Raw genomic sequence first — 24458 nt, forward strand, 5'->3', positions numbered from 1 at the left:
AAAGGCAACGCAGATTAATGAAGAGATAAGAAAATGTTTGTTGGCGTATGGATTCGCTGTAGCTGAGCCTCGTAAAAGTAAATACAGCATATCTTATGATCGTCACTTCGCTGCCAAGCCAAAGATAAATTATGAACCAATCAACATATTCACTTTCGCCGTTATGGCAAACGATAACTCTTGCTATGTTGAGTTCAGCTCAGTTTCTAAGATACTAGTTGGTAAATGTCGTGCTTGGACTCTGTTTACAAGCTCAAATCAAACAGGGAATATAAATCAAGTCGAGTTCCAGGGATGAAGTGGAGTATTACTATTAGGTGGGATGAAAATCTGAGATCGAGTTGGCATAAGGTCTAATCTGATTCTTGCGGGGTTTCATTATTTGAGCTGGATTTTGGCTGAATGGCTGTCATCTTTGAAAGACCAGTCGAACTCGCAGCTGTGAGGGTCGTACTTCGATTCATTGATGATTTTGACCATGTTTCATTGGAAAGCTCAGCAACGTTAGAGATTGAATCGTACATCGACGTTGGAGCTGGCATGTGAGCGGTAGCCGATCGGGTATGTATAGGGCTCGGAGAGGGATACACAAACGTGTGAGATGGAGATGCCGGAGTATGCGCTCGTTTTCGAGCAGCTTCAACAATTTTTTTGACCGTGACTTGATTTCTTTGAATTCGATCTGTTCGTGATGAAAGATATACGGGTTCTGTATCAGCATTACTTCGATCAAAAACAAAGCTCACAGAAAGGATTTCTCGGTGTAAATTCTGCTTGACCCTCTCACCATCATTTTTACCATTTGCCCGAAGATGAGGCTTCAAGAGCCAATTACCCGATGCTGGCCCACCATGATAACTGAACGGATATTTAAGGGCGCCTTGGTTTTGCCTTCTTCCTTCCGAAGATGCGATGTGCAGTTGATAGACAGAAATGATGACAATGAAAGATGTGATTCGTATAACCATAGTAAATATCATTTTCTTTGCACCTGAAAGAACTATGGGACTCTTTGAGAGAAATAGCCAGCTGGAAAACTAGATAAAATGAGACGAGGCATAAAGCCTCCAAATCACAGTGAGTTTGGTAAGAAATGTTTCTAAACTCTAACATGCAGTCAGTTAAGATTCAGATGAAGCGTTTAAATGGAAAGAACGCTACATTTTAAACGGTTGAAACGGATCACCTCAATCAGACTCATCGACATCCCTTTTCAACCAACGTGGATGTACAATCGTTGTGTGCAGCACGAAGAATAAGAAGAAAATACAACCGCCATTTATTCCCGTTCAGTGTTATAGTCAACATTTACTACCGCACTATACTCGTTTGCCCCAAATTTTGAGCCAATCATACGAGCTGACAAAACTCAGGAAGTGAAATTTTGTCTAGCACTGGCAGGATATATTTGACGTGTTCATCTTTGCATTCGATGCTCTAGTGATCTCCTTTATGTGCACTCAACGCAACCTTATTGTGTATCATTGAAATAACCAACTCTTCAATGCTCGCAGGTGGGAAGGTCTTGCCGATTGCCAGACAAAAGAGGGTGCATATCAAGTTCTTGTATAGTAAATGAAGAAACTATCTCTCATATGTTCTGAATTATTGAGAATCCGCTTTAAAGATGGCTTTAGATTTATCCAAGGACGGAGAACATGACATTAAGTGATCATTGAAAAGGCTAAGAAATCGAGTGCATGTTGAGAAAGATGGAATATCGAATCAGGGTTTGAAAAGATGATTGAGGCAGAAAATTCAAAAAACCATAGACAGATCAGGTGAACAGAAATTAATCAACATTGAGTCACATCACTCTTGGAGTTTGGATTGTGATTGTAGATCTTATAATAAGCCAACAGCCACAGATAGAGACAGACAAAATTTGCCTGATTGAAAGGGCGTGTCGGGATGGTACAGAGGCTGATTTATTCGTCATCCAAGCACCCCAAGCTGGTCCACAGGTTTAAAATTTAACACAGGGAATTGGGCCATGTTTCTCAGTGTGTGATTCACGACTACACTACGAATATTGTGATACTTCAAGATTTTCAACATGGATTTTTCCTTTTGAAGATGAAAAATCTGCAGTGATCAGGAATTCTCAGGAGGATGGCCTACCACCTCCCACCTCCTGATACCTTGATATGATAGATGTGACTAGAATGAGCACTTCAACTTTTTGGATGGTAGATCATGAAGCGTGTTGAGTGAAAGGAGTTGGATGTCTTACCGGCCGCGTGCCCGAAAATATCAGTCGTGGCCGGGTTTTGTTTGGGCAAGAAGTTTGGTTTATCCTTCCATTCCGTAGCCTTAACCGACCTACTCGAACGAGGATCAGATAATAGAATGGCCAAACGACCTACCATCATCGTGAGTATACAAACATGATCTTATCTCAATCCTAATCAACTTCCAAAATAAAGAACCTCAAGCAGGCTCTACCAACATGGGCGTTTTGATTCCAATCATCTACATTTGAGAGATAACTTGACGCTAGATCTCGTTTACTTGCGTCGGTTTGAACTTTGCCATATGACAGAACGTTGACATACCCTACCTACGCGTCTGCTTGTATTCTCTTGTTGTCTTGATGGGGCGGAAATCGTGTTTTAGCTCACCGGCGCCTCTAAAGGAATCGGTTTAGCTACCGTCAAAATCCTTCTAGCCGAGCCGTTCTCAGCAAATGTTATTACGCTCTCTCGATCCACTTCACCAGGTCAGTCATTGCTACTTGGCTTTTGGACCTTGTTGATATGTCGTTCAACTGTGATGGATGTACAATTTTCTAATATCTACTTTCCTCTCCTTACCCGCTTTTTGTTTCTGAATTCAATTTCGAGCACTAAAGATTTGCAAGAATTAGCCAAGTCTTATCCTGAACAGTTAAGGGTTCACGAAGGGGATGTGACAAAGGATGAGGACAATGAGACGGTAGTCAAGTCAGCCATTGACAAGTTTGGAACTCTAGACGGTAAAAATCCAATGTGCTCTCGAATCAGTTCACCGCCTGATCAATCTATTTTTTCTCTCCTCGATCATCATTTGTCAGGCTTGATCTTGAATGCAGGAATAATGGAACTTGGAAGAATATCAGAAACCTCGATGGATTCTTGGAAACGCGTCTTTGAAGTGAATTTCTTTTCGCTATTGTCCATCCTTCACCTTGCGATACCTCATCTACGTACATCCAAAGGCCGGGTGGTATTTGTCAGCTCAGGTGCATCAGTTAGTAAAGTAGCGGGGTGAGTTGCCTGTCACAGCATCATCTTCAAGACTACCATCCAGGCTTCAGTTACACAAAATAAAGTTTATCAGAATTAGACCAGTCTCTGACCATCGTTTATTGCTCACCAATGCTGCTACATCGCATACTGCTGGGATGAAACTCAGATGGGCAAGTTGTGAGTATTAGGCATCTAGTTTGGTTCTCAGTCAGCAGATGATGAACTTCATTCTGAGATCAATACGCTCCTTTCTTCTTCTCTTTACTCAGACAATACGAGCAAAGCAGCAATGAACTCTCTAGCTCGTACACTCGCCAACGAGGAGCCTGAATTGACCTCTATAGCCGTTCGACCTGGAGTGGTCGATACCGATATGCAAGTTCACCTTCGTGAACATGGTATGCATTTCTTTTTTGTATCATCTGCCATCTACTTCACTTGACCTTCACTTTGAATTTCAGGTTCGAAAGATATGAAAGCAGAAGAGTTGGATAAACATCTTAAGCTTCATGCTAATAATCAACTCCTACCACCTTCGAAGCCTGGATATGTTATCGCTGCACTCTCAATCAATACTCCTATTCACTTGAACGGAGAGTTTTTAAGTTGGGATTCAGCTGAACTCTCAGATTTGACTTTGTCTATTCCAGGGAAATGAAATACGATCAAAAGTAGTGATGCAAGCTGATAGATTGAATATCAACCGGTTCGGCAAGGAAGGAACCTGATCTTCTCGACCACTTTATCTTTCATCACACTAGACTCCTGGGTCAAGATCATGGATCGATATAGAAAAGTAATATATAGAATTTCAAATTTCAAAATGATGCGATGATAAGTGATCCAGTTTTTATAACTGATCTGTATGTGAGATGAAGAATTGGAAGTGGTAAACAACAAATGACGTCGATTGCTACAAATTAACACCAAAGTGTGACCCAGCCTTAAAATTTGATGAGTAATATGAGAACTGTGAATTGTGATTTTGAATGTGTTTATAAATCAAAGTCAGAAGAAATGAAGTATTTACTGATCACTAATGAATTCCTGAATGTGAATCAAGCTTGGGATGAATTGATGAAGTCTGATTGATTTCAGTTTATCGATTCAATGGTTTTCACGATTTCAATTTTCGATTTTATTAGGGTTGGAATCTAAATGTTATGGTAGAGTTCGTTGATTAGACTAGTTGATTAAGTAAGTTTCAGGGGATTGGATTGGATTGGATCTTATCTTTACATATAATCCATCAGGGTCATGAATTTACCATTCACATTGATCTTCATAAGATTCACGCGATGTTTTTCAAAAGATGAAGACTGATTTACATAGTCAAGGAACAGAATCCACTTGAGGGTTGTCCCCCGATAGACAAGCGATTCAATCAACTTGATCAAAATCAATGATGCTACTTTGTACTTAATTTAATTTGATTTGATTGATTTTCATATTTCAATCGATTTCACAATCCAACCATAGATGATGTACTATTTCTATTTTACCATTCCTACTACTTACCTTCAAGTTCATCTGAAGTATCTCAAAATCAATGACTTCAATCTTTCATTTATCTGATTGGTCTTATACCTTTCTCATTTATGCAGTCTGGGGTCTAATTCCCTGGTCTTGGTATTACACTTTAAATCATTCACTTAGGTTTTCTCTTCGTTTGCTTTTATCCAATAGACCATTTGATTTCACTTCATTTCCTCATCTTCAGTCACTATTGAAATTTCTTGCCCAATCTAAATCTAGACCCAGTTCACTTCTATTCTCTTATGCTTTACTTGAAGTTCTCTTTTCAATTTATTATTGTTATCAAGCTAAGCTAGCTCAGCGTAGGATTTATCAAGTCCAACATTCTCCCGAGTTCCTTCGATCCTGTATTCTTAAGGTCGTAGGTAGTGGAATTCCACCTGATTTAGGTCAACAGCTCGATGGTGCGTTTTCACGGGCATCTCCCTCTTTGATACCATTGAACATATCTTCGATTTCACGAACTGATATCGATCGATCTCCTATTTTCTGTACCATCTCTCGGTACTTCATATCCTTCGACCTTAGCATCTTTTGCCGAATCAAGCAACCAGCAGCGCACGCGACTTCAGCGTCCGGTATCTCCCCAAACTTTGGCTCCGACCGTAGCCTTGGATTTTCATGATCCTCATGCTGTAGACTTCAGGTCACACGTAGTGATTTGGTTTGGGAAATGCGAATGGGAAGAGATCTGCCGTGATAATTTCATGGAATGGCTTGCATGGTCACTTTTCAGTGTCCATCATCACGAAATACGCGATGCGGCTCATCACGAGTTAATCGCATCTCTGCTTTCGGTTTTCGAATTACGGGCGGGTGCCAAGCTTCCGCCGGGTTATAATTCACGCTTACGTCCTCGAGTCATGCGTCTCACACTTGACCCTGTCAAAGTGACTTCTCATCCCATTGGATTTTATGCGGCTGTTCAAGGATTAAGTTGGATGGTCAAGCGAATGTTGATTAAAAATGGCTTCACGGAAACACAATGTACCCATCGACCCGACGGCTTACGCTACTTGATTCGGAAACCGGATGGATGGGATCAGGCACCTGAAAAAACTCGATCGGTGCCATTCATCTGCATCCATGGATTGGGGGTTGGTCAGTCTGCAGATCACTTACAAGAACCATGCTCTAGGACTTCGTACCCAAATCAAACCATTACCATCTCACAAATACTTGAATCCTGGCAGGCTTTATCCAATATGTCGCCTTCCTCCGCTATCTTGCACATTCACCCTGGGCTCGATCGCGGCCCGTCATGATACCTATCCAGCCCTCAATTTCGTCAGTATGCTGTTCCCAAGATTCTCTTCGCATTGGTATCTAACTTCCATTCAAACAGGTCAAGTTCCTTCTCGTCTCAACATCTTTCCCCGCCATCCAAGGAAGAGATGACGTCAGATATGCGCGAAGTTTTTCGTAAGGAGGGATTTGAGACAAGTGGGGCCGATCTTTTCGGACATTCGAACGGCACGATCGTGGCAGCCTGGATTATCAAATCCATGCCTCATCTCGTCAAACGAGTCTGCTTGGTCGATCCAGTTTGTTTCTGTGAGTGCAGATGTTCGAGAAGATGAGGCTCAAAGTTGATGCCACTGTCTTCTGACCATTTTTGCACCGCGACTCCCATCTTCTAAATTTAGGTCTTTGGTGAGCAGTCTACCATCAGCCCAATCTCAAGACAGTGGATAAGTCAGACTGACGACTCTGCTTGTGTTGATCTTGTTGGTTTCCAATCATCCGTTCACAGGGAAGGGCACGTTTGTCATAAGTAAGCAACACTACTCCAAGGAGGTTGATTCCGATGTAATTTGATGATAGCCTATACTGATCATATCTGGAGGACCTCATCTTACAGTTTTCTTTATGGGACCCCTCAGAACGGTCTTGAGCGATTGATGCGATATTACATTGGCACCGAGCTAGGCGTGGCCAAATACTTACATCGTCATTTCGATTGGGTTGCCAATATACTGTGGCCAGCTGAGCTTCCAGACTTCAAGGATGGCAACAGATGTAGTGTTTTCCTAGCTGGTCGTGATTCGGTACTAAACGCACCGCGTGTAAGAAAGTACCTTTTACAGAATGGTATGACAGAAGTTGGGACAGAGAAAGGGGAGCCAGGGCAGGCCGCAGCGGGTTTGGTGATGGCCTGGGATGCGGCTCATGGGGAGAGCTTGATTGAGGGTCATTTTGAACGGATCAAAAGTTGGCTTGAGCGTACAACATGACAGATAGTTGACGCAGATTTCATGTTAAATATAGATATTAGGATCCTTGTGACACGGCGGGAGGTACAGTAAGCTATACAGGTGTAAGCTATGTCATCCCATCAATGTTGTAAGGTAGCAGAATCTTAGAGCTCGAAGTTTCCCAAAACCATGTCCGGGACGTCGATTCGGAGTCTTATGAGTTTTCGACATAGCTATTGCGCCGGATCCCTTTGATGAGATCATATAGTGATAGCGTCCAATATCAAAGATGATTGGCATGAATTCGGAAAGGTGGCCCTGGTGGTCTATTGGGCATACGATTGAGTCATTTTGATGCATCACAGTGGTGCGCTAACCTAATTAAGTCTCTCTCGGACAAGCGAGTAGTTGGGATGAGTGACTCATTCAGAAAGCAGCATCTGAACTTTCTGTACCAAAAAGACCTTCCACGCCAGATTGAAGTTTGAACCGAGGACTTCGATTCTGATTGGTTTCTTCATGTCGAATCATCAACGGCCTAATTACCTTTCGACTGTTGTATGGTAAAACGTTATCATGATAACTGTACGGCAGCTTTAGTCAACCAGGCTTGATCTAAGAGCTGTGTTTCTATATCCACGCGAGAGCTGCCTCATCTTCAGTCTGGACACAAACGTAATACATCAACAAGTAACATTGACTTGCAAAACCAATGACGCGGCAGTCTGGAAGCACAATGAAATCAAACTGAGATGCTGGGAGCTATACATTTGCGAGTTCCTAACCGCGTATTCCCTCATTGATATAAGATGACCAACCATATCACCATACTTTTCACCCATCCTTCATAGCAAGCCTATCCAAGAACCACCCACCTACTAATCACTTAATCTCAAACTAGCTACCTATATCTTTTATTCATCATGCACTCATCCTCATTACAACAGACCCTTTTGATGGTGATCTTGCTAGTCACTGTAATATGCGCCAGTCCATTTCCAAATCCACAAAATGATGTGAACACTCCAGTCGAAAACCCAACGTTGGCAAACCAAATCAACTCATCTCCACCTCCAACCGAGCAAAAGACGGAAGATGAAGAGAACAAAGAACCAGCAGATCACAAGAAAGCTTTATCAGAATTAATTTCCAATAATATTGACGTTGCTAGACTCAATCAGATAGTTAAGAAACTTTCACAAAATGAACTTTCATCAGAAGAAATCATTGGTTTAGCTCAAAATGGAACTAAAATCGAATTCCAACAAACTAAACATCGAACTTATTTATCTGAACATCCATTGGATCAATCTAAACGTGAAGAAAATGATCAAGCATCTGAAAAGTTAGGTCCAATTATTGAACAAATTCAGTAAGCCAAAAACCATTCGTTAATTTATCTTTTCTTTCCAAGTTGATCAAGTTGATAAATTTTTGACATGATCCTTTTTCTTTTCTTTTTTTTTCTTTCTTCTAGGCAACATTTTAATGATATCGCTAATGATCCTTCACAAGTTAAACCAAACCTTGCAGAAATTATTCGATTGAGATCTGAAGCTCTTCCTCGTTAGTTCTCTTTCCTAAACCTTTTCTCCATACATTCGTATACCATAAACTGATCCAATTTCGATTTTCTTTAGTTGCTATGATCATCATTTCAAACGTACTTTCTAATGGAACTCGAACATAGAGAAACAATTTCCTTTGTTTCTTTTGAATTTACATTTTATACTCAATTGGGTTATAATAATATGACTAAGATATTCCTAGATGATTTAGCTTAGAATCAAGATTTGATACTGTAGAACAATATGCAATCTAATTTATTTATACCTAATGATTTCTTGACGATGACCATTCTCACTGGAGATTTTAATGATCTTGATCCCTACCTTTGAACCATTCACATGGCAGTCAGCTTTTGGATGTGAGAGAATTTGCAAGGTTGAAAAGTTATGATTCAGTTTTTAAACACCGTTAGATCCTGTGTACATGGTGATTAGGATGTAGATATCCACAGCCTTTTCAGGCATGGTGGACCATAAAACTCTACCAACCAATCATGAGGTCTTCACGTAGAGAACAATTGGTCAACCGTTCTAACGTCCTCAACTCCTAACAGTCCAATGAAATGTGATATCACATCACCAATGATATTAAACCAGATCAGCTGGCTTTGGTGGAGCAACGCCTATCAGAATGTTGATGAGCTTTCAAGGATTGGCAAGATTACCTGAGAGATTAAATACATTCACTGCACAAATCCCAAGACCAAGAAGCTGATCTTGTCAAGGGAGTCAATCATGTACGCCGCACAACACTCAATCCCTGCGAATGAACCATAAAACCTCGAGAACAAGCAGCCTTAATATTTTGTTCTAAGGTCTTGAAAAACCAATTATAATCATGAACCAAATTATTGATCACTTGTGGATCCAGGATTATACCTCTCAGGTGTGCTTTCCACCTTGTTTCATCTGCATGAAAATCACCTGTCATGTAGATTACCGTTCCAGGGGTCAGCGAAGGATTTTTTGAAGCCTTCGTTATCATTCTCCTCCTCGTTTTGCTTGTTTCCTTTCAAGACTTGAGAGTGGTCATAACTTGTATGTGGAAGCATGGTCCTGGGATACATGACAAACTAGAAAACCCGGGTGTTTTTCGATCAGAAGCCCGTAACGGGGTTGCTCAAGGTCCCGAATGTGTCTCGGGGACTTGACCACCTCGATGTGCCTGTCGCGATTTTTCCACTCGACTTGATCATCACCTTGGCTGTTTTACTTATTTACCATTTCAGCACCACACAAGCCTTTCCAACCTTTCCAAGGAAACTCGAACGACATCCAACCATTCTACCTTCACCGCCCGTTCTGAAGATGCGGGAGCCAAAGCTTTCAGTTAATCTTGAACCTCCTTCTGCTCGCCGTTTGGCCAATGATATCCCACTGGATAAAGAATATTTTGAATCTCAAAAAGACGTGCTTTGGGATCTTACGGACGATGGCACTCGTATTTGGAAACAACCGTATGCTCCATGGCTCAGACTCTACCGCTCTTAGAGACAAACAATAATGATATAAATGCTCTTTCAAATCATGATTCCACTTTCTTTGTCTCTCTCGATCAGTGATGATGAAACAACTCGGATGACCGACAATCTATGTCGCGTGTGGCAAGAACGTGGCGACTTCTCCCAGCTAACCCTTGATTCCATTCACACCGCCCCTACTACCCCTGCAGAGCTGGAAGAGACGCCTGATGCCTCTGATGAGTCGACCACGAAAGAAGAACCCCAAGGAACGGACTCTATCAGTAGCGAGGATTTATGGGAGATGAAGCTCAAAATGGTTCAGCATCTCGGGCAAGTCATCAATCCATTTAGAAAGAAATCTACAGATCTCTCATGCTCTCTCATTGTGCGTTTCCAGTGCGATTGGGGTTGAATTGGCAGCAGGACTCGATCTTTTGAATATCGTCCTTGGCCCTCTGGCTCCTGATACAGTGGACACCAACAGTCTACCCATGCCAAACGGCGGTCTCGCACCCGCTATCCATTCTCCAGATCATATTCCACCTCAAGCAGAATCCACGACCCTTGTTGACGCTGCAGTATCCTTGATGCGAAAGCAAAAAACTACCAAAAATGTATCGAATGTCCTGAGGAACGCCTCAGAAGAACTGGGGAAACAAGTTGAAAGATCTCAAGATCAATGGAACGCTTTGTTAGAGCTTCGAGAAGAAGGCTGGGATATGCGACCAAAAGGCGTCAAAGCCGGTGTTGACGTAAGCCTGATAGGAAAAGGAGCGGAGCGAGCAGCGAAAGAAGTTGGCATTGTCTTTGCAAACCCCGAAGGTCCGTTCTACATACGCTCTCTTCACTTTTGACCTCAACTTTCACACTCAGTCCAACTATTCTCCTTGCCTGGCATACTGTGACTACCTGAAGTACAGCTGCGGAGGTTCTACGCGCTTCTTCGATTGCTTCATTGGAGCCAGCATCTCTGGGTTCAGTTGGCTCGCGACCGGAGATGAAGTTTCCCACTCGACCCAGGCGACGTTTGGTCATCAGCCTGATCACACCCGAAGGTCAACCGGAATACTTTTCTCCTTGGTCAAACTACTCCTTTCAATCTGCCACATCACCCCTCTTTTCTGAAGACTTAGAAATGGCTCGTGCAGAGATGCTCGAAGAAGAAATCTTCAGCGAGGTGACTTGCCCAGTTACAATTTGGGTGGCCAAGTTCTGATAGCCATGTCTTTTGTTAGGTTTCCAAGGAGGCGCAACTTGTCGATAGCTATTCAATCATCACATCAGATTCTTCTGTACATGTCGAGGACCTAGGACTAAGAGTACAGATACGGTTTGAGATGGTTAATATTATGCTCAACGGATCAGTCCTTGTGCATATACTAACGATCCTGTCCACTTTCCATCTCATAGGTTGAAAAAGTTGCATCAACTAAATTTTCAAATGAGGACTCACCTCTGGCGCTTCTAATATCATCGATCATGCGGCTTATGATGACTTCAATGTACCGATCACGGCGTCTACACGCTACTGGCTCTGCAATATCTAAGCCAAAAGTCTCTCGACCCAAGATGCTGAAACCGGTATTGGATTTAATTGTTTTCTACACCTGTGCCCTGAGCGTGCGACGTCTTTTTATCCAAGCTGCCGACGCATTGACGCCGACTCGTCTCGAGGTCGATCTTGAATGTGAGCCGGTGTTGGAATCGGTCGCAAAAATCATACGTTTACTGAGCGATACTGGATTTGGCGAGGATACGCAAAATAAGACATTTGCGCTGGGGGGCATGTGGACATTGAGGATTTGTGAACAGTAAGTTGTTCCTCTCTTCATATACTTCATGCAGCTTGGTGACGTAACTTGTTACATAGTCATTCAGTTTTTTTCACAGTCGCTTGCCCAGCAGTGGTTTCTTTATGGTTACCTCATCAGTCAATCAAAATTGCTCTTCCGCAGCTTTCAAGTGTACTTCAACGTGAGGTAGAAGAATGCATCTTATCAGCTTTATTGGACTCAGTTGAACAGAAAGGCTTTTCAGCCACACGATGTGCGCCAGGCTTCAGTTGTGTACGGGGCGAACTGGAGATGTAAGATATTTTCTTTGGCCTCCTATCCCTGGAATTGATTATTTCACTTATGTTTGGATATCTTTCTTAGATTTTTGACCGTCAGCTTTTCACTCAGAAATGGTGTTAAGGCCAGGGTAGAAAAACTTCAACCGACATCTACAACACCAATCCCCATACTTATTAGTAAGTATGAAGGAAAAGGTAGCATTATGGAATGGTTGGAAGGAACAATCCCCCCTACATGATCATGAGGAGTGATTTGTGGTGCGGGAATTGATCATGGTGTCTTGGACATGATTGTAAATGAGGATCTAACTGTCTTGATTATCCAGCCAGTGTGTTTCCTTGAGGTGATCAAACTGGAGGTTATATTGTATACCTTTTCATAAATCTGTATTGCTTACAAAAGTACCTGTCATAGGTTGAATGATTCTTATGTAATTTATTCTTTGCTTGAAAATCATTGAAATTATATACTACAACTTCAGATGAGCGAGTGATCCAATCAAAAAAGTCAAGATCCACATGGCAGGTGGTCCACCATGTGGAAATACTTTGAGAGTATCAATTCATTAGTAGGTCTGGGAAAGTCTTACGCAAGTCTGATTCTGACCCACTTCCCAAATCTAATCTTCAAAGATCCATAGGCAGAACTCACCTTTGAAAGCTTATGGTCCTCCACAATCACTGCTGATACGGACCATTCAGAAAAACACAGGTATGGGGTTTCAAGCTCGAAAAAATAGACTAATGTGGTAAAACAAAAGGTCTGGTGACAACCATGATGAGATTGGCATACATTGTGTAGATCACCCAAAAGCTGTTCTTAGTTGACCCCCCTCTGTTGGGAACCTGAAGAGCGCATACAGACCCCCGAGCAAGACACATTCTGGGGGTATGGGCTCATAGGCACAACACTCGACTACCTGTGGGGCTACACAGCACTTCATTGGAAGAAGTGCAAATTGGTGATACGATCCTACAATTATTTGGCCGCTTTCGCTGCAAGCGTTGTTAGGCTAGCGGTAAACTGGGGCCTTGCCATTGTGCGAGTGGCCTCGTCAGGGGTTCGACTCCCCTACAACGCATATATTTTTGTAGATCGGCACTGTCCACTTGACAAGGTCTGTGTTGAAGGCTTGATGGAACAAACGATATATGCCAGCACCGCAGCTGCTGGTGGTAGAAGTTCTGGTGAAATCTTGAAAGTTGGCTGCATTTTGCTCTGGAACACAATGATGCTTGTACTGATTGAGGTACAGCTCTTGTTTCACCTGGAGGCCCTTGATGTGCATCTTGCGTACATCTTGGGAAATGAACACACAAGCATGTCAAAGGATTGAGAACAATGCAAATCTCAGTCCAAGTGAAGTAATATTACATAAGCTTAAATCCCTATACTTCTCCACTCATCTACTTTTACAAAAGCAATTTGATACCAATTTGACCTACAGTTCTGATACCAAGATTTAAGTTTTGAGAATTTCAAAGAGCAATCAATATAGCTTTTGAAAAGCATTTCCTTTGGCTTTCAATGCACACCTCTTAATGTCCTTAGTAAAAGCACCATTACCTTGAGACCTCTACATATCTATTTCTAAAAACTGTATGTACTTTACTGGTTTCAAAAGAACTCAAATAGCAATTCAACACCAATTTGAGTTATGGTACTAATACCAAGCTTTGAAAAGCATTGTATAAAGTTTTAATAAGCATTTAATTTAATTTTCAATGATAATATTGGAAACTTCTATCATAAAATCTGCATTTCTAAAGTTCACTAGCATAAAATGACACACCTTGTAAAACATTCCTTCTGGTTCCATCAAAAGCTCTAATATCAATTTTCCAAAAGCTTAAAAACCTGCAATGCTTTTATTATGTAAGCTCGGCCATTGTTGTTGTTTACCAAAAAAACTGAAATCATGGACTATAAAGCATATTGTAAAAAGAAATTAAGCTGCCTAGCACACGTATACTTTGAAAAGCAGCCAAACAAAGTGTTGAATAGAGATCAATTCAATGTTCAGTGGAACACCCTGAACCATTTATTTTGAACTCATGAAAAGCACATACTTCATTTTTTGGAAAGCATTCTGTTCAAGAGTGAATCATGAGCATTTGCCATTGTCATTCAAAAGATCTCTTGCAAACCATGTGTTCATCATGCAATAAACCGTGTGTTCATGAACTTCACAAACACACGATTTATCAAAGATCACAAACTCTCTGCAAAAAGAAATTTAACCTCTTCATGTGTTATAATCTGACCTGCTGCATTTGAAAAGATATGTATTTGTCTCACTTTTGCTACCCATCCCCTGCAGAACGCTAAATTATTCAAGGAAATATTATACTAGATATCATTACACATGCATTTTACTGTTACTCCACTTTTAGAATTCCATCTTTGGCCTTTCAACTAAAACCATGATTTTCTGTGCATCCATATATTTCAACACTCCAACTTTTCCTCCTTGCACTGCAAATATAATGTGTTTCTCCAAGCTGAAACATGATCAAATTTAATGTACAAGATGATTAAGAATGCAGAATGAATGCACACTTGATGCACTTGTAATCATTTTGTAGATTAAATGTAGTTATTTTTCACCTTGGAGAGACAAATTATATTCACAGATCAATGGCTTCCCTCAATCTTAACCTTCCAGTGAAACTTATTTTTTCATGCACACCAACAAGCAAGCTTTTTATTGACAATGTGCAGTTGTATCGGATCACTTATTCAATGTTGCCTTGTCAACTTCCAGATAAAATTGTTGCTAAATTCATCACACTGTACCAAAAAACATTGTCTTAGAATTGTTCTATTATCTGAGTCTATTTTGGGTGTACAGGCTATGCCCAGCGTAATTATGTTGCAAAGGCACCATAATTCCTACCCCGGGAATTTCCAAAAAGAGTGGCAGTTGGCAGTAGGTATTGAAATATGGGAATTGGGGCCAGCTTAGTGATGGCTTCACCTCAAGTTGGTGCGCCACCCCATCAGGTTCTTGAGTTGGATAGAATTTTGCCACTATGTTCTTAAAATTTTGAAACTCAGACCTCAAGCTGTCATGTATTCCAAACCCTCACTCTAAAGGTCTATCAAAAGGATCACTGTTGAAGTCTTCAATTCACACAAGAAGAGGTAACAAATTGAGGAAACACAAAGAACTGAAGGAGAATTAAATGCAATAAACTGTTGAGGAAAATTATGTGAAGATACAAATTACCCCAATCAAATTTATCAAGTTTGTCACATTAACCCATATGTCAGAATCACTGAACTTGAAAGTACTTCTCTTTCCTCATCTTTGGAAAGAGAAGTACGTACTCTTCCAACTTTTCCTTTCTTGTATATTTTTTACTAATATTGATATTTATGCTCAATAGCTGTTATGTTTCATCTGCCATAAGACTCTTACTCTTGACAACATAGATCAGTTATTGAATGATAGATAACTTCAACTAATTAAATCTGTACCAATCATCCAGGTACTAACTTCATAAGTCCTATCTTGATCATGAATCTTTCTGATTGATTTGTTGTTTCAGGTCAGAATAATCTTGTTAGATTGCATGTAAGGAGCTGTTTCTCACAGTGCTATTGTACACAATCTTAGGTGAATAAAATGGAATATCTGGAAAGAGAAACTCTTACTCTTTATAACAGAGATCAGTTATTGACTGATAGATAACTTAAACTAATCAAATCTGTACCAATCATCCAGGTCAGAATAATCTTGTTAGATTTTGTGTAGGGACTTGGTTCTCACAGCGCTATTGTGCACAATCTTAGTTACCCAAACCCACAGATATCTTTCTTGATTCAAAGACACTCATAATTTCTCAATCACATGTGCCAAATAAATTCCCATGCACAGTTCAAGCAATGGTGCCTGCGGAACCCAAGATGCTAATTCAGTATCAATGCACTCTTTCATGATCTGGTAGGTTTCTTCAAGACCCACATCAAGAGTGAATCCATTCACAATCCATAGTCAACTACTTGTGTAACACTCTATTGTTCTTGGTATCAATGGTCCTTGGTCTGTACTACAGGCATCTGCAGCCAATGAAAATGTTTACTCAACAGTGGCTGAGCTCCCACTGGCAGCCACATATTGGCAAGCTAGTTTTGACAGGACTGGAAATTCTCCCTTGTGGCTTTGTTGATGATTGTTTTGTCAGGTTTCACACCTAGAACAAAAGTAGATTAAGAATAATCACCTGCCTCCACTTCAATGCTAAGCAAGGGTTCGTTGCAAAATTGCCTGAAGGTTCATTGCTTCCAAGCTGATATTCAGTGAGTTAATCAATTGTTGAATTCCCCTTTTGTGGGGCATGAAGATGCAACATGGGTTCAAGCTATTACCCCTCTTCATTGAGTTCACCACTTTTCACTATTTTCACTGTTGTGTAGTTTGTCTTTGCTCATTTATTTTTATATATGTGCCTGTCATGTTTCAGACTATCCGTATATGATAAGTTTGAAACATATAGTCAATTTAGATATATCATTATACCTGAAAGAGCATTATATTAGTTTCTTTCTTCACCATCTAGCTTATCAAATTGCATTTTTGTATTGAAGGTGATTACTCAATCAATGGGGGGCTTAATAGTTTCATAGTGATACATCTGAGCTATATCTAGGCCCCTCTCTGAAATAATTGCAACAAAGAAATCAATCATTTGGAGTGGGTGGGTAGGGAAACATACCACAATAATTGACATATCTGCTACAACAAAAACAAATAAGTTTTCTGCACATGTCAAAAATTTAGATAGAATATGACTTCAATTCATCTGCTTATAATCCAGGTAAGATTCAAGCCTCCATTTCTTGTTTTGACAAATTAAAACCATTTTCCTTCAACCATAATGGAAACTGTTCTGGTATACAAGTCTCCAATACCTCGTCCAAGTGTCTCACATGGTCCTTGATTGATGATGGCTTTGGCCACCTCTTTAATAGGTCCCATATTGTAGGTTCCACCTTTATGATCTTCAATACACTTGAATTTTTTTTGAATATCTCCATCATATATTGAGACTCTTGACAGATATTTGAGGATGCATGACTCATTTTTGCAGAGCCCACAAATAATGTGTCAAAGTCCACTTTGGTCAAGATTGAAAACTGTATTTGGAGAAAATCCCACACATCTCGCAGAATGATGTGAAGGAACTCACTACTTCCAGTTTCCTTTTCTAAGACTATCTTCACTACACCAAAAAGAGAAGGAACCAATCTCAACTTTAAGTTACTGATGGCATTTTCAACCCTGCTTATGTAGTATTTTATTTCACTGGGTCCCAATGATGGTTTCTTATCAGATACCTTGGTAAGAAGGCTTGACCTTAACTGCTTGAAATAAACCCTCAACTCTTGCTCAATATTCAAAATGAATCTGACACATGATCTTCCTTGATTCAATAGAGTTTGTCTACTAGTTGCTATTTCGGAAAGCTTTGGAGTGACAGAAGTTGTTGGTAAATATGCTTCATTCCTGTCCACATAGCTTTGGTCTCTTCCACAACCTTTGTGCATCCATATTCTAAGTTTTGTATTCAATAATCCATAAGGAATTATTGATAATGACAACACTTTTTCATCTCTCCATTCTTTCCATACTTGGTAATATACATAAAGCTTGAAATCACGTGGACTCTTCAAAAACAGGAGTTCATGTAGTACTCTGAATGGTGAAATTCTATTGTATCTTTTTATATCTGTCTCAGAACCAATTATATCTTGAATTTTCTGGGTATCAAATATTGAAAACCCATCAATATATCCTTGTATCCAATGTAAGCTTTTTTTGAAGAGGTTGTAGCAATCACTTTCTGGGTTTTCTGGTGCATCAACAAAAGCAATAAATCCAAGAAATACCATCACAACTGCAGAATTGACTTTTCTTCCCGCATGTTCCAAATTCTTCCTCATATCTGTTAAAACACCTCCTGTGAAATCCAGATTTTCAACTGAGACTTTAAATCTTTTTTTCCAATCAAGAAACCATTTGTCATTGATGCTTACTAAATCACCATACATTCTGAGCTGTGTACTACCCAATTCTCTAAGACTACCAGGAATCCTTCTCAGGATATTCCTGATCAAGTGATGGGGCATCTTATCATTTGGAAAAGATAAGTCTAAATCTGGAGAAAATTCAAATAAGTTTTGATTACTATTATGAGTGTTTTCAAGCCTTGAATCAGCCAATCTGGTTTTGCAATTCCTTGAATTCTGGATTGTTTTGGGATTTGCTGTTCTTTTTTTAGATTCCCTGCTCTTCTTGAGGGATGATTTGAGTTGGGAAGGGATAGATATTGGGTTTTCCTTGACTATTGTCATGGTTTCTTCCATTGGATGATTACTGGTTTTCATATTCCATAACTCTGTAGACATTGTAGGCTTTTCCCTTTCATTTGAATTTAAGGAGGTGTAATCAGACATTGATCCATCCACACCTGTATGTGCAGATCTTTCACCTCCACCTATCTCGGGTATATCTGCCACTGAATCTGAATGTATTGAAATACCTCTGGGCATTTTATTTTCTTCCAGAGCATTTTCCATTCTGGGAAAACATTGTCTTTGAAGGTTCACAAGAAGAGAGCTGGAAAATGAGTTTCCTGCAATACCTCTGTGATTGTGTCCTGAACTAGAGTCAATAATGTTATAGTTGTGTGATGTGATGGTGTCTGAAGAAAATTTGAAAGCACCTTCAGGTGTTTCTTCTTCCATGAAATTAAATTCAGGGTCTGAGGAATGGGAGAACTTCATCATATGATCCAACAACTGTTGATTTGGGAAAGTTTCAGGATTTTCATGTGGATACATTGGAATTGTATTTAGAGATGTTTGCTTCTGATGTTCTTCAAGTCCCTGGAATATGTCATTACCATTTGTACAGGTTGGAATGCTTGAGAGATCATCAACTAAGTCTACATTCAGAGGGAAAGGCAAGGAGGGGTATATGTGTGATGGATTCAGTGAATTTGCACTTGGATTATGGCCAGTATCAGTATCTTCTGGTGTGTGTGAAAAGTGAAATGGTGCTGTGTATGGGTTATTAATTGAAGGATGATGTTGATACCAAGTATGTGGCTCTTTGTTTATGGTCATTTCAGCTAGTGGTGCCCCTTGGATTCTAACTTGACTCATTCTATTGGTCACTGGATCACTCTCCTCTATTCTATGATGATTATTGATATGATGAACTGGATCTTGGTTTGTATTCCATAGCGTGGTGTGCATTGAAGATTTGTCCTGCAGATAATTATACTGGAATTGAAGCTTTGAACCAATCTCTTCCCCATAGATATGTTCATGCTTCCCCTGATGTGTGTGAATATCTGATTCAGGATGTAGGTGTCCAAGATCCTGGATTCCATGACCCTCAACATCAATAGTAGGACATGTCTTGTCATTTCCCCAGTTGAATATTTGAGTGTATAGACTATCAAAGGAGGTATTTTCAAAGGGATCCTCAACCTGATGCTCTAAACCTCTCACAATGTAAAAGGAAAGATATGAGATTGAGGCAGCTGTAATTAATTTAATTCTTCTTGTAGCCATGTTGAGAGTGCTCATAGTTGATTCTGTTGATGTGTATCAATAAGTGTTAGAGTCCATTTTGAGTTGGGTTTGATATAGTTTTTGTTGGGGAAAACTCTGCCGCTAGCAATCTCAAAAAATATCTTCAAAGATCCTCCCAACGGGTGAAGTGGGGAATTCATGGACTTGGATGAAACTTGTATGTAAAAACTCCATGTGTGTCCACTCCAATATGTATGATATAATTTATGATGCAGCACACAAATACCTTGAAACATTTGTCAATTGTCTCAGAATTGATTACCTTGAATGAAATTTGTTTCTGGAAAATTCAGGCATACTGCCAGAGAAACCACCACAGCCATGATGAAACACCTTTAAACCTGGGTTATCAAAATGAATCCCATGACTTTAAGTTCTTCATCTTTTTCATGGGGAATTTACATGCAGTGTAATGGATGACAAAAAACAACTATCACAAAATGTATGTTTATCATCTACCAATCTGAAATGTGCAAAATGTGATATTGTGCAGCCAAGATTTCTGTGAATTTTGTGAATTTTGTGAATTTTGCCATATCATGCATTTTCTTCCTTTAAAGAATGTTTCTGTTCATGTTTATCAATGGTTTTGATCATCTTACCAGTGATTGAGTTGAGGGTATCACAATTCCAGGCCACTAAGAACTACTGTCAGCCTGAGACTTAAGATGGTTGGCTTCAAGAGACTCAAAGCTGGATGATCTTCCTTGAAGCATCTTAATTATTGGCTTTGTTACACTACAGTAAGTTTACTGAGGTATATTCAAGCCTTTATATAACAGAAGCTGGTGACTCCATGTTGTCTTAGGTGCGGAATGTGTACTGCTGCCTGATATTCACTGAAAGGTCTGTTCCAATCAGGGTCTTCTGAGGTAGGTATGAAAGGACTCCTGTATGCAATTGTAACTAGCCTAGTGTCAACATAAAAGAGGCATCTTTATCAATACCAATCTTTGAAACATTTTGGACAATGAAGGGAGTTTGATCTAAATATATGTTTTGATCTTTAGTTCATAACAACATTCTTTAACAAAAAGATACACAATAATAGTTATCCAAAATTGTTGGTGGTCAATTGACTATGGTAAGTGAAATCTATGTACAAGTGAAAGGTTATGAAAATTTTTACAAACTGAGCAGAATGAAATGAAAGATATTCAAGCAGGATGATGTAATAGGAAAATTGATCACCCCAACTGATTTTGTTGAAAATGAAGAGTTATATATATATATGCTTGTGTTGAGAAAATTGTATCTCCCCATCTTTGGGAAGAGAACGTATGTCAATGTTTCATTTTTTTATACTTCTTAATTCTAAATGTGATTGATCTGATATGTTATATGTCTTGGTTTTCATCTCATAGATCAACTGAGCTCACTGTCTGCTCTATCAACTTGATCAGAAGATGAGGACAACCTATTGAAACCTCAATTTCCATTGACCACAAAACAAACCAATTGTCAGACCAAACAAAAGGCTGTGAAGAAATGAAAAAAAGTAAGTTTCCTGATGTTTTACTTTCCTTTCTTTTGAATGATTGCTTTTGATTACTGAACATGATTTTATAATTTCCCCTTTCTAGGAAAAGGCAGTACCTGATCAAGACTCTGGAGACAAGATCATTCCAAGCAGACCTAGGACAGGTATTAAGGCACCACAACTGGCTTGAGTCAAAGAATTACTCAAGTAATATCACCCTCCAATCTATCCTACTGGCCAGGTTTGTTTAGTGGTTTGTTTAGTTTTGGTTAGTCATTTGTTCAAGATTCAATACTGATATATGTTCTTCAGACCTCTGGTGATCCACAGTTTTACAAGTGCTGGTGGTGTTGTGGTTGTTTCCTCAAGGGTATGACTAACTACTACAGCCTTTGCAGACACCAGGATGGAAGCAAAGGACAACTGCTTGCCCAGGTGATCACAAGCCAAATCTTCTGGCATGGATCTTCCACTGTCATGGGAGGAGCTGCAGATATTTGCACAGAGTTCAAATTCAGGAATTCTTGATTGTTTCATTTCCAAGGATAAGTTCAGTGGTGACCTCCTGAATCTTATGTGTGTAATCTGGTTGGTTTGACAAGCTCTTCCATGGGCTTGTTTTCAAGACTTAATGTTGTGAGCAGCTTTCCAATTGGCAAATGTTTCAGCTGCCCTTCTATTTGCAGTATGGGCAGCAAACACTGCAAAGTGCGCTTACTCTGGATTGCAGCAGGCAGTTCTGGAAACAACCAAGGTAAGTCCTCTGCTCATATTTTTCTCATTCTGTTTCCGTTTACATCTCTTCATCATTTTAGGCTTCTATCTCTTCTTCTTTTTCATGCACTTTTTTATTCCTCACTCTTTGTCTTCATCTAGAACATCTCATGCAAATTCTGCCTGATTCATGATGGCTGGACCACTTCTCAGAGCTGTTATGCATTCATTGACAATAAGTGGAAGTTTAAGACCGTTCATCTTGGTCTGAAGCTTGCCGCTTGGAACCATGCAGGTGTCTTACTTGCCCAAACTGTGGCTTGATTTCTCACCAAGCATGGTCTATATGAGAAGATGAGTTTTATTTATTTATTTTTATTAACCATTTCAATATTGATTTTGACATGTTTTGTGTTATCTGCATGCTATCCCAAACAACCAATCATGGCTCCAACAATCCCACCCTTGCTTACAAATTACAGAGGCTGTTTCTGGAAGCTACTCCTAGTGTTGAATGGTCAGCTGGTTGCATGCAAATTTTATGTTACACCCACAAGCTAGCCTTGCTGGTGAAGCATGGCCCAGCTTCAATTGGGCTCAATCTAGGCCACACCAAACCAACCACCCAGCCTCTCTTTGCTATCACAACTCCCTTGATTATATTGAATGATGGTGATGATGTTCAACTTGAAGTTCAAATTAATTCCAAAAACTCCAACCATGCTAGCAAAACAGAAATTTTCAACTGTGAGTCAGAAAGTGGCAGTGAGAGTACTCAACAAACCCCTGAAATTACAAGTTTACTGCCTGGGTCAAGTACAAGCCATTTCAATCTGGTTGTTCAAGCAATAAAAAAGGTAAGATTATCATGATAGTATCATCTTCTTGATATTTGAGGTAGTCTCTATCTATATGTCAATCACCATCCACAAAAATCACCTACTGATGTCTCATGAATTCACCAGGTTTTTTGTTTAAGCCACATCAAGAGTGGAGTGCAATCACTCAACAGCAGCAATCTTTCTACTCGACTACCACTGTGTGAGGATGTCACTTGAAAAGCTGAGTTCGCATACACCATACCCTAGCCAACAGAAAATGATCTCTGACATGATCAAGCTCCTACAATTTCACAAACGCAAGGCACTTCAATGTGACACAATTATTGTTACCACTGTCCTCAACCCCTGACTCAAAAAGAAGTTCTTTGAACATCATCATTCATCACAGGCCACTCATGTTCAGAGAGTTACAGAGCAATATATGGATACTTACTCAAATTAATACCAAGCTAGTTGCCCAGTCAAGAACCTTGCAGCTGATCAACAAGATCTGACTGTGACCAATGACAAGTAAAATGTATTTGCTATGATTGTGTCTGGACCTCACAACAATACTGACCAAGAACTTGAGGGTTGCACACTTTTGTCATGGTGGAAAGTATGTCTTGTCTTATTCTTCATCTGATCATTGATAGCAAAGTTCCCCACTGCCTCTTGTGTTTTAGGACACTAGGACATTTCCTATCCTGGCCCTCATGGCTTGTGACTTTTTGGCATGCTCTGGAACCACTTGTTCATGTGAGCAGGTTTTTTCAGGTGCAGCTGATTTGTGTGTGTCCAATTGATGTGCTATGGCAAGCCATACTATTTAGTGATGTTATTAAGCTTTTGTAGAAGTAGATAGATGGAGAATTATAGGAATTTCAGTTTATGTAATCTTACTTCACTTGGACTGAGATGTGGATTGTTCTCAATCCTTTGCACATGCTTGTGTGTTCATTTCCCAAGATATTAGAGCAAAACACAGGAAACTTTCAAGAGTACTTCTACCAACCCAGTAACCTCAAACTTAACTAAGTCCCAGCGTGCCGGGGTTTATACATAGCAACCAATGACCAAGGCACGAGGGACTTACTCCTTATCCTGAACTTTTGGCGTGGTTCCTTGAGATTTTTAGTAGGGGAAATTTAGGATTCCCTTTTGCCCCAACTCCCCATAATCTCCTGTTCAGAAAAAAATGGGTATGAAGAAGTGCCTGCTTCTTCTTCATCTTTCTGTCTGTTCGATTTTTTGTTTACGTTTGTGGTTATGTTTTGTTCTCAACACTGAAAAGTTGGTGTCCTGAAATCTGGAAATTTGAACATGCTGCGAGAATGTTACACAAGATACACAAGACATACACAGAAACCAAATTTCAAATTGATGAAGTGTAGAGAGGGTGAGAACTGGAGAGATTGAGATTCAAGGAGACATGAATAGAGGGAATCAAGTGTGAGAGGAGGAACTGGAAACAAACCACAAGCCAGTGTTCTAGACTGCGATCTGTTTGGCCTTCAAGTAATTCCATCAAAAAATGACCGTCAAAATGTCCAATTTGAAAAAAATACGCTTGAAAGTCTTCCCTTCATTTCCAGAACGACTCGAGGACATTTCTAGGATTGGATCCAAGATCAGTTCTTTCAATCAATGTTGGGTATACATTGGGAAATGTGTGGTTGAGCAAAGCTGACAATATATTGCTGAGCAGGTCGACAAACATTGAAAGATTGAAATTTCAAATTCAAAATTTTGAAAACTGGGTGTATACCACATG

The 24458-nt window shown here is 39.9% G+C and overlaps 6 protein-coding genes across 6 annotated transcripts; 4 read left to right on the plus strand and 2 right to left on the minus strand.

Moving 5' to 3' along the window:
• Positions 1-353: 353 nt before the first annotated feature.
• MELLADRAFT_105425 (uncharacterized protein) lies at positions 354-980 on the minus strand (the record flags this gene model as incomplete). Its single annotated transcript, XM_007408730.1, has 1 exon — positions 354-980. The coding sequence occupies one exon, from the start codon at positions 978-980 to the stop codon at positions 354-356; it is 627 nt and encodes a 208-aa protein (XP_007408792.1).
• Positions 981-2349: 1369 nt separating this feature from the next.
• MELLADRAFT_85257 (short-chain dehydrogenase) lies at positions 2350-3885 on the plus strand (the record flags this gene model as incomplete). Its single annotated transcript, XM_007408633.1, has 6 exons — positions 2350-2373; positions 2617-2719; positions 2852-3245; positions 3289-3404; positions 3497-3625; positions 3689-3885. The coding sequence occupies 6 exons, from the start codon at positions 2350-2352 to the stop codon at positions 3883-3885; spliced, it is 963 nt and encodes a 320-aa protein (XP_007408695.1).
• An 844-nt stretch (positions 3886-4729) lies between these two features.
• MELLADRAFT_116143 (uncharacterized protein) lies at positions 4730-7185 on the plus strand (the record flags this gene model as incomplete). The annotated part of the gene is made up of 7 exons (XM_007408634.1): positions 4730-5167; positions 5292-5864; positions 5957-6050; positions 6109-6317; positions 6410-6416; positions 6517-6537; positions 6625-7185. 7 exons carry the CDS (start codon positions 4777-4779, stop codon positions 6995-6997), a joined length of 1668 nt encoding a protein of 555 aa, XP_007408696.1.
• A 696-nt stretch (positions 7186-7881) lies between these two features.
• Positions 7882-8648, plus strand: MELLADRAFT_105428 (uncharacterized protein; the record flags this gene model as incomplete). Its single annotated transcript, XM_007408635.1, has 3 exons — positions 7882-8330; positions 8436-8524; positions 8599-8648. The coding sequence occupies 3 exons, from the start codon at positions 7882-7884 to the stop codon at positions 8646-8648; spliced, it is 588 nt and encodes a 195-aa protein (XP_007408697.1).
• Positions 8649-9364: 716 nt separating this feature from the next.
• Positions 9365-12535, plus strand: MELLADRAFT_116144 (uncharacterized protein; the record flags this gene model as incomplete). The annotated part of the gene is made up of 10 exons (XM_007408636.1): positions 9365-9412; positions 9462-9476; positions 9628-9983; positions 10086-10319; positions 10387-10811; positions 10910-11166; positions 11225-11308; positions 11400-11800; positions 11860-12075; positions 12146-12535. 10 exons carry the CDS (start codon positions 9365-9367, stop codon positions 12300-12302), a joined length of 2193 nt encoding a protein of 730 aa, XP_007408698.1.
• Positions 12536-16891: 4356 nt separating this feature from the next.
• Positions 16892-19648, minus strand: MELLADRAFT_62237 (uncharacterized protein; the record flags this gene model as incomplete). The annotated part of the gene is made up of 2 exons (XM_007408729.1): positions 16892-18225; positions 18445-19648. 2 exons carry the CDS (start codon positions 19646-19648, stop codon positions 16892-16894), a joined length of 2538 nt encoding a protein of 845 aa, XP_007408791.1.
• Positions 19649-24458: the final 4810 nt, after the last annotated feature.

The sequence above is a fragment of the Melampsora larici-populina genome (assembly GCF_000204055.1).
Source record: "Melampsora larici-populina 98AG31 unplaced genomic scaffold MELLAscaffold_13, whole genome shotgun sequence".
Lineage (NCBI taxonomy): Eukaryota > Fungi > Basidiomycota > Pucciniomycetes > Pucciniales > Melampsoraceae > Melampsora > Melampsora laricis-populina.